Here is a 9804-nt window from a genome sequence, read left to right as displayed (position 1 = left end):
TCAGAAGAGGAGCACCGATCATACCAGGGGCCCTGGCTGAGGCGGTGAAGGGCCCAGCACCACCAGGTGGGGACACAGGCCTGGGGCCCAGGCACATGGGAGGGAGGGGGCCGGTGAGAGCCCCCTGGGAAGGTGGAAGCAGGTTCTGGATTCAGGGAGGCACCCCACCTACCCCACCACTAGTGGGCAGAGGGCACTGAGGCCCGGAGATGCCGTCAACACCACCCCCCTACCAAGACCCCTTGAAGACCACTCATGGCTACAACCAGGCTCGCCTGGGGCTCCCCCAGCAATAACATTTCACTGAAAAGAAAAAAGTTACTGATTTGGTCATTTTTTGCTTCCAGTCAGGCCAGAGTGAAAGAAAAGAGACAGGAGCAGGAGCCCCGGACCACAGCAGGATGTGTGTGCAGTGGCCAGGCCCGGGCGGCCACCAAACCAGGCCTGCTCCACTCACGGGGGCCTGGAGCCAGCCCCGTCCTGTCCACCAGCTGTCCTCCTGACAACACAGGGATGGCGCCCCAGGGGGGCCACCAACAGGCCTGGGGCAAGAGCTTGGCTCCGGGAAATGGGGGAGGGGGAGGTTCAGGAGGGGACAGGAGATTCCAGTTACACACCCCGCCGCTCCCAGGAGCTCGGGAAGGCCTCCCAGCCCCCCACTCCTCCTCGGCCTCTTCGGGGAAATAAGGCTCAGAGTTGTCTGAGGTCAGAAGAAAGAAGTTCCAGCCTCGCCCAGGGCAGAGAAGAGAGGGCGGAGGGATGTGAAATCCCTCCAAGGACCAGGTCACAGCCTCTGACCTGCCCAGGGGAGGCCACGTGGGACAACAGGTGAGGGCACCGTTTGCTCTGGGTTTCCAGTTTGAAAGGCAAGGGGCTCGCCACCCACAGCAGAGCCCACCTGGAGAAGAGAGTTAGCAGGGCGGGTGGGGCAGGGTGGGGAGGGGGCTGCCGGCGGCGGGGCCCTAGTACTCCCACAGCGTGGTGGGGTCGATGGTGTCCGCGCAGGCCTTCAGGACCCCCGCGTGGTCCCCCTTCAGGTAGTGCCCGCCCACCTTGATGGCCACCTTGTTGTAGTCACAGAACTCGAAGAAGAAGTCCACAGGGCTGTCGCTGCTGCTGGTGACGGAGGAGTCGTTGCCCACCATCCAGTACTTGCCTGTGGAGTCTGGAGCAGGGCCAAGGGGGGGCCCCATCAGGCCCTGCCTGACCTCTGCTCCCCACCCTCCAGTCACGGCTTCCAGAATGGGGGGGCGTCTGTTACATCCACCCAAGCCTCCGGCCCATGCTGGACTGGAGTCCCTTCCCCCGCCTCCCACCAGAACTTTGGTCCCATAACTCGTGTGTGACCCCTCCCCTGCCCAGCCTTTCCAGAATCCCGTCTCCCTCTCTAGCTCTATCTGGGGTGGGCCGGACATCTCCCTCCTGTACAGACAAGAGGGGAAGGGGCTACCCACCAGCCTACAGCCTCTGGTGTCCAGATGGGGCCTGGCCCAAGCCACATCACAGGGTGGCCAAGCCGAGCCCCAAAGCCAGGCTCAAGTGGGGCAGGGGTTTGCTCTCTGTGTCCAACATTGGCCCCCTGAGCCCAGGGGGCCCCGCCCAGCACTGCCCACAGGAGAACCTGCCTTTGATGTTGTAGGCACCGTCTCTGAACTCCAGCTGGAAGACGTCGTAGTTGGAGCGGTTGGCGTCCAGGGTGCCTGTGACCTTGCGGCAGCCAATGAAGCCGTGCTCGCCACGGAACACGATGATGGGGCGGTTGATCAGCTTCATGAGGAAGAGCTCCGAGTCCCCTGTCCCAGGAGGTGGAAAAGAAGTGAGCCTCATGGGGTTGGGGGTGCCACACCCAGGGTGTGGCTCAGAGAGGGAGAACGGGAGTCTGGGGTCACACAGCATGCCAGCCCTAGGGTGAGGCAGGGTGGTGCCAGTTTGGGAGGATGCCCAGCACGGGGCAGGCTTCGGGTGGGGTTCGTAAGTGACCACGGCATACAGTTAGACCCTCCAGGGAACAAGGGCTTGAGGTGTGCCCCCAGGTGGCTACCTGCCGTCTCCACCGAGGCAGCCAGCTGGCCGTTCTTCTTGGCCGTCACAAACTTGCCGTTGGACGCGCGCAGTATGATCCTCCGATCACGCCACTCAATGTCAAAGTAGCAGCTGGCATCCCTGGGGGTGGCGGGACAGGGTCAGGCGAGGCCGCCCCACAGGAAGGCCAGCCTGGGCGAGCGCGGGCAGTGACAGGTGGGCAGCGGGGCACTCACTTGGTGGAGGCAGTGGACTGCACACCCCCGGTGGCCGTCAGCGTCCAGTACTTGCCCGAGTGGGTGCGGAAGGCGCACTTTTTGGTGTCGCGGTCGATCTCCAGCTGGAAAGTCTCTTGGTCGGTCTCTTCGTCCTGATTGGCCGACAGGTCCATACCTGCGGGGAGAGCCTCCAGCTAGTACAGGGACCCCCATGCCCCCCCAGTGCTGGCTGACCCTCAGCCCTGCCCGCACACACCAACACAGCGGGGGGCTGCTGAGACCCCACAGTGCGGCTCAGACCCCTTGGCCTTCACGTCAGAGGGCGGAACCCAGGATCCCAGGCAGGACAAGTCAAGGGCCAAGGCCAGCTAGGTCCATTTACACATCACGTTCTCTGATTACAGAAGCAATACCTTCCAACAAACCAAATGCAAAAAGATATTGTAAAAAAAAAAAAAAAAAAAAAGATATTGTAGAACCAACTGGGAGACTCTCAACATGGTCCAAGGTTGGAGAGCATGGATTAACTATTGTTAATCATGTTGTCATTATGTAAGAAAATGGCCTTGTTTTTTAGAGATACACACAAACATTTTGAGATGAAACGCCCTGATGTTAGGGATTTGCATTAAGTACAACCAGAAGCAATGAATAAAGGGCCAGGGAGCTAGTGTGGCAGAATATTGCGGCTGGGGGACTCGGTATAGGGTAGTTCATGATACCCTTCCTGCTTCTGTATACGTGTCAAGAGAGTCACAGCACACGTTCCCTTCAGGGAATTTAGAAAACTCATAAATGCGAATTCACACACACACCCCTGCCCACCACACCCCTAGAACGCCACTGTGAACGGCGGGTGACCACACACTCCTAGCCTTTTCCCCGTGCGCTCACATATGCATTTTCTTGACCTGCAAGTGCATGCATGCTACAGACCTCGATTTGCAAATGATCTGCCTAACACATTTACACGTTTCCATGTCCCTAAATCGTCTGTGAAGGGGGTGGCTTCCGGAGTCTTGCTCCCACAAGCTGCAGCCATGTCATTCTGCACATCCATATGGACTCCTCCAGATAAAACCTGAAGGGGGATCTTTGGTCCCAACAAGTTCACATCCCCAAGCGCCATGGATCCTAAGAGCCTCAGCAGCAGGGTGAGTTGGGCCTTGAGGCCTTTTGAAGCCGGGATCAGTGGCGGGCGGCAGGTGTCCTTTTAGATGAGATGAGGCTGGCGGGTGGCAGAGGCTGGTGGGTGGCGGAGCCTGGGGTCTGAGCACCCCCAGGCCCTCCCCCAGGACCCATTCTTAGTTCTCCAGCCGCCACCCAGAGGGCCTGAAAGGTGTCAGCCCCATGCTAACCAGGTCTCGCGTCCCACGTCAGCGCCACCCCATCACAAAGGAGAATGAGGCAGAGAGGTGGTGCCCTTGCCCAAGGTCACCCAGAGAGAAAGCTAGGGGTCCAGGGCTCTCGGGAGGAGAGATGGGCAAACTCAGGCCTCCTGCCATGCCCTCTCCCCCAACCCTCCCTCCCCTCTGTGGACTGGTGGATGTGGCCTGCAGGGGTCACTCTGAAGCAGACCCTCACAACGCTTGGGCTTGACCCTCCAGGCCCCCTGGGTCCCCTTAGCCACAGTGTCAGGGATCCGCTGACTACTGAGGCCCCGGGGGTAGAGGTGAGCTCGATCCACCATCACGCCCCAGGGAAGCACAGGGCGAGGATCAGCAGGGGCTGGGCCTTCTGGGTGCCCGAGCCACCCAGAGGACGACCATCCTAAGGCCACACCCAGGAGCACAATGTGGGGCTGGGGTCCATCCTTGCTCAGACCTCGCCCAGCCGACCTGCCCCACCCCACTGCTGCAGAGCTGCCACCCCCGGCGTGCCCAGCCACATGGCACCACCTGCCCAACACGTGGCAGGCCGGCTGATGGGAAGGAAAGCACAGACGAGGAGGAGCCCCACTGGGCACACCTGGGCAGCAGAAACGACAGAGGGGGCTCCCCAGAAAGAGGGGCAACGGGGGCAGGGAAGGGCCCCGAATGGCAGGCAGGTCTCTAGCACCGCCCAGCCCACCTGACATAACAGGGGCGCGCCAGCGAACAAGGCGCTCGCCAGCCTGCCCGAGGACAAACACAGCAAGTGCAGGGGCTCCTGTTCAATGAGGCTTTGGTTCCTGAGAGCTTAGCCAGCCCTGCGCTCCTGTGGACAACCATAGGCTTGACTCCTCCCAGCAATTCCAGAGTTATTTCGAGGAACAAAGGGAGGCTCTGCAGCGGCTGGTACCTCCCCAGGGCCACACGGACCACCACCACCTGCTCAGCCCCTCAGACCCCGTCCCGCCTGGGTGTGTCCAGTCCTGGAACTGGTTTGATAAACAGGCCTAGGCCAGCCCGCAAGGTACGCAAAGCCGGGGCCAGGCGCCCTTGAGTGCCTCCCCCCACGCAGCCTTAGTTTCCCTCTCTGCCTGTCAAAAGGGCCCGGTCTGAGATGGAAAGGATTTAGCAGCCCAGTGCCAAGTAGACACCAGGTCTTCCGCCCGCAATAGGAAGGGGTGGGAAGAGTATCCCCTCCCCATTCCAGTGGGGTACCTCCTGGCTCCAAGGCCCTGCCCAGATGGGAAAGGCCCCACTTGGAGTGGGGCCTTGGAGTCTCTAATTAGAGCTCGGTTACTATGGGAACAGGGTTTTCTTCGGAATTTTTCTTTTCATCAACAGCAGCACAAAAAACCTGAGTCACAGGCCCACAGGAGCCCTGAGGAGGCAGGAGATGCGGGGGCTCAACAGAGCCCATGGGCACGTCCCCCCAACCCGCTCCAGGGAGCACAACTGAGACACCGGGCCCTGGCATGTCCCTCCCCATCGTGGCTTTCCCCATCTCCAGCCTCTGAGCCATCCTGTACGGTGGCTTGGAGGGGGCACCCCCTCCCTGCCAACACACCCCATGGTCCCCATCCCCCTCAGCCTTAGCAGTCCGCATATTCCCCTGGCTTGTTCAAAGCAGGCACTCTCCACCACCCCCATTCAGTTTAAGGGAGGGGGCCCAGAAGCATCTGTGGCCTCCCCTCCCCTCCCCTCTTCCCAGTCAGCTCTTGCCACTACCTGACCACTTTAAATCCCTACTCCGTCCTTACACAAGCTGTTCCCTGGGCCTGAAATGCCCTGCCTCATCAGGAGAACTCTTACACATCCTGCAAAGCCCAGCTTGACCAGCCCTTTCTCAGCCAGCCTGCCTCACCTTCGAGCGGCTGGGATTGGGCACTTCCTGAGCATGGAGTCCCCAGGGCACAGCTGGCCAGATGCAAAGAGGCTGTGAGACCAGGTGGGAAATGTGGTGAGGCTCTGCCCAGGGTCTGGCTGGAGCCCAGGGCAGGTGAGGCTCCAAAGTAGCATGAGTACTGCTCACTCAGTGGCCCTGCCATCCTCTATCCCTGCCCAAGCCATGTCCTCACCTGTGTGGTCACAGCTACAGCATTTCCCAGGACCTGGGATAGACATGTGCCATCTGCCTTGTCACATCAGCTCTTGGGACCCCCACTCCCTGTGGCCGATCCTGCCTCTAATGTAGGCTGTGATGGCCTCCTCCCAGAAACACAGCCTGGCCGAAAAGAATGTGCCCAGGGCAGCCCTGGGCGAGCCCTTTACAAATAGGGAAACTGAGGCCAGAGAGCAAGCTGCAGCTTCAGCAGGGAGCAACCCACCCCCACCAGGCCCAGCCTGTGCAGGCCTACGGGGAGGATGATTCACTTCCCCCAGCCAGCTAAACCCAGGATGCTCCTCCTTCCTGGCTGGCGTTTCCCAACATGTGTCGGAAGCACAGCTGAAGCCTCCTTGCCACGCAGGCCTGTCCAAAATGGCCTCTGCAGACACACACCCCCAAGCTCATGCCGGCTCCAGGTCCTCTGGTCATCCTCCACCCCACAAAGAAGACCCGAGGTCAGCCAACATCAGAACGAGATGAGGACCCCAAAATCTGAGGCCAGTGTAGCTCCAATCTTTGCTCCCAAAGCTCCCTTCCCTTTAAACGCACAGATGAGCCAGCAGCTCTCCTGGTGCAATTTCCGTCTCCTCCTGCCCCATCAGCTTGAATCACACCATGACACCACCAGCGAGCTTTACTAGAAAGGAGAGGGTACCTGCCCAGGCTCACCAGTGCCTGCCCAAAACACCCCCAGGATCTCTCTGCTCCTTTCTGGCGCCAAGGGCTAGGGCCAGGGCCACCCGTTCCTGCCACACCTTCCCCAGGGCAGGTGCTGGATGCAGCCCAGCAAGTATGGAGCATGCCTGCATTGATGAGCACCCAACTTAGGTCCTGTGGCCCTGCTGGCTGTTCCAGTCCCATCTACCAATCTCACAAGCTTCTCTTCAGCCACACTGGGCTTTCTGCTCCTTCCTGCCTCGGGGCCTTTGCACAAGCTGTGCCCTGTATCTGCAACACCGTTCCACACACCTGATACATGCTACCTTCTATTCATCCTCAGGTCAGGTCAAGTGTCCTCCTCAGAAAGGGACCTCTCCCATCTAATCTGGGACCCTCATGTACTTCCTGGACCCCCAGACCTTTGCTTGACACCTCTGGGATGTTGCTCATGTCCCAATAAGAACATTGGGCTCAGCAGGGAAGGATCCAGGAGATGCCCATGTGCTCACCACTCAGGCCCCAGCATGTCTCCCTTGGTAGGGGCTCAGTGTTTGCTGAATAGGTGGGGAGTCCTGCCCCACCTCGTACTGTGTGAGACCGGAAAGGGGGGGACCTGTGCCCCAGAGGCTGGGAGGCATCAGGGGGTCCAGATAAGAGCTCATTCTAGAGTCAAACCCGGTTCTTCATGCTGCTTACTTGCTGTGTGACCTTGGGCACATGGCTTCTCCTCTCTGGGCCTAAACCTGCCCATCTGTAGGATGGAGGAAATACCGCCCACTTCAATCAGCACACTCGGGTAGGAAACTGCCACGGGGCTGCAACCTCCTTGGCAGAGCCGGGTCAGGAGGGTGGCCGTCAGAAGGAAGTGGGGAGGGGGGCTGGGCAATGACTGGGCTCCCATCCAGCTACCTCCAGAGGCTGGGGTCCAACTTCTCGGCTGGGGGAGCCAGACACCCACAGGTTCCCCCAAAGGAGGGGCGAGGGCGCCAGAAGGAAGAGAAGCCGCCTACGGGGAGAGTCTAAGGGAAAGAGGAGGGTTCACTTCTGGCGCGCAGGCCAGGAGGAAATGGCCAGGCCAGCGGGAGGCCCCGGGAGAGGACGCATCGAGTTGCAGCCAGTTGTTCCAGGCGGGAGTCTTGGGGGTGGGTTCAACCGAGGGTAGGGGGGCTTCCCGAGGGTGCCGGGCTGGGGTCTCCGGGCTCAGGCTGAGACCCGTCTGTCTCCCGCAGAGCAGAGGGTACCGGCCAGGAGACGCGCGGCGGGCGCGGGGCGGAGTGCCTGGCGGGGCGCCATCCGCGCCACGCCGTCCCGGGGCTGGGGCGCGAGCAGGGGGGCCGCCTTCTGGGGCGGCTTCGGACGGGGCACTGGGCCTGGGGGCGGCGCGGGGGGTCCTCAGCAGGGGGGACCCGCAGAAAGTCGATTCCCTCCCCCGCCCGGCCGCATCTGGTTTTCCCATCTGCAGAGAAGGAGCAGGACAAAGGGGGCGAGGGAGGGCTTTGTCGACGAGCCCGCCCCCCTGCTCACAAAGGCCGCGGCCTCGAGCGCGGGGCGGACGCGGGAGGAGGGGCTGGGGGGGAAGGGCAGACACTCTGGGCGCCCCCCTCCAGCAGAGGCCAACCCCTCCCAGCAGCCAGCGGAGGTGGAGAAAGGCCCGGAGGGAGGGGAGGTGGAAGCGCACCCTGCGGAGATCAAAGGCTACCCCCATCCCGCCCGCGAAAGGCGGCCTTCATGGAGCGGGGGCGCGCCCCGCGCCTGTTGCGACCCCTAGTCTCCGCCCTGGAGCCAAAGGCCCACTGCCGGGGGGAGGGGCACGAGGAAACAGGCGAGGGGCGTCCCCTCCCCACGGGCTAGGCCCGCGGATGCGAGGCAGGGATCTGCGCGCGTAGGGAGGACCCAGATCAGGCCGAGGGTTCGGAGGGTGGCACAAGGGGCGGCCTCTAATCGCGGCCTAGGAGCCCCAACCTCAAGGCGGAGTGGGGGTTATGCAGCGGCACCCAAGGATGGGCAAAGCCCCACCCCTCGCCCCTTCCCGGGGATCGGAGCGCAGGTCCCGCGGCGGGGTGGGGTGGCCCGCGCGCCCAGCGGGGGCGCACCGGGCGTCGCTCGGGATTGCAGCGGCGCCGCGGGCGAGAAAGGGCGGGAGGCTGCGGGGACTGGGGTGGGGTTCGCTTTGTGCATGGCCCAGAGAGGCGGGGGACGGCGTCCCCACTCACCCTGGCGCGTGGACACGTTCCTCTCGTTGGCCGCCTGCAGCACGACCTGGGCGCAGCTCTGTTCCAGGGCGAAGAGCTCGTCCTTGCCCACCTTGGTGGCCTTGCCCGCCTTGAGCGTGCCGCTGGGCCCCGACGGCGCCAGGTAGCGGCCTTCGCAGTCGCGGAAGGCCACTTTGCCGGAGCGGAACTCGAGCGTGTAGCCGGTGGCGGGCTCGGGGTGCGCCACTAGGCGCCCGTCGTGGCGCAGGAAGCGGTGGTCGGCCGTCTGCAAGCTGTAGCGCTGGTCCTGGAAGGCCAGCGTGATGAGCGAGTCGACGCCCCAGGGCACGTCGCGGTCCACTGCGATCTCGTCGGCCGGCCGCGCGCTCAGGTGCGCGTAGCGCTTGCGGGCCAGGCTGTAGATGGTGACCTGGGGGTGCATGGCGATGTGCACGCTCCACTTCTCGGCCGGCGACACGGTCTGAGCGAAGCACGACAGGCGGTCCTCGGTGCCGCCAAAGTAGCGCCGGTGCGCCTCGGACTGCAGCGACCAGCGGCCGTCGTCGTGCGCCACGATGAGAAAGCGGCAGTCGGCACTGGGCACCTCGTGTTCGCAGGTCACGTTGCCATCCTTGTCCGCCGCCAGGTAGCGGCCCAGGTGGCTGCGCAGGCACACGGCTGCGCTGCCCGCCTCGTCGGGCGGCTGTTCCAGCGTCCAGATCTGCTTCTTCTTCAGGCTGCCGGCCGACGCATTCACCTTGAACCCGAACGTCTCGGCCGTCAGGTACTTGTTGCTGCAGTTAATGAGACCGAACTGGATCTGCAGGGCCTCGGCCGTGCCGTTGGCGGTCATGGTGGCGGCGGGCGGGAGGCCGGCGCGGCCCGGGAGGTCGGTGGTGGGTCCCCGCGGCGGCGCCCTGCTCCTTTGTTCAGCTGCCGCGGCCGTGCGCTCACCCTCAGCAGCGCTTTACAAAGCCGGCCCGTGGCGCCCGAGCCCCTTTATAGGCGGGGTGACGTCAGCGTCGCGCGGTCCCGCCCCCGCCCCGCCCCGGGGCTCGCCGAGGAGGGGGCACCGGGGCCCAGGGAGCGAACTGAGTCTCGAAGGGGCCTGGAGGGGCGCGGGTGGGGGCTGGGCTCGCCGCGTTCCCTGCTCGGCCGGCCTCTGCAGTCCCCCCTCTTCCTCTTCGGGCCGCCGCCCCCTCCCCGCCAATGCCAAGGCCTCGCCCTCGCAGCACCGC

General features: G+C 63.2%; 1 protein-coding gene across 1 annotated transcript; it reads right to left on the bottom strand.

The window, feature by feature from the left end:
* Nucleotides 1-962: 962 nt before the first annotated feature.
* On the bottom strand, nt 963-9419 carry FSCN1 (fascin actin-bundling protein 1; the record flags this gene model as incomplete). The annotated part of the gene is made up of 5 exons (XM_079719995.1): nt 963-1165; nt 1614-1793; nt 2042-2163; nt 2259-2415; nt 8588-9419. The coding sequence occupies 5 exons, from the start codon at nt 9417-9419 to the stop codon at nt 963-965; spliced, it is 1494 nt and encodes a 497-aa protein (XP_079576121.1).
* Between the last annotated feature and the right edge of the window lie 385 nt (nt 9420-9804).

This window comes from Hyperoodon ampullatus, assembly GCF_949752795.1.
Source record: "Hyperoodon ampullatus genome assembly, chromosome: 14".
NCBI classification, from domain to species: Eukaryota; Metazoa; Chordata; class Mammalia; order Artiodactyla; family Ziphiidae; genus Hyperoodon; species Hyperoodon ampullatus.
Note: the sequence above shows the minus strand (reverse complement) of the source record. Positions and strands in the feature narration are given on the sequence as shown.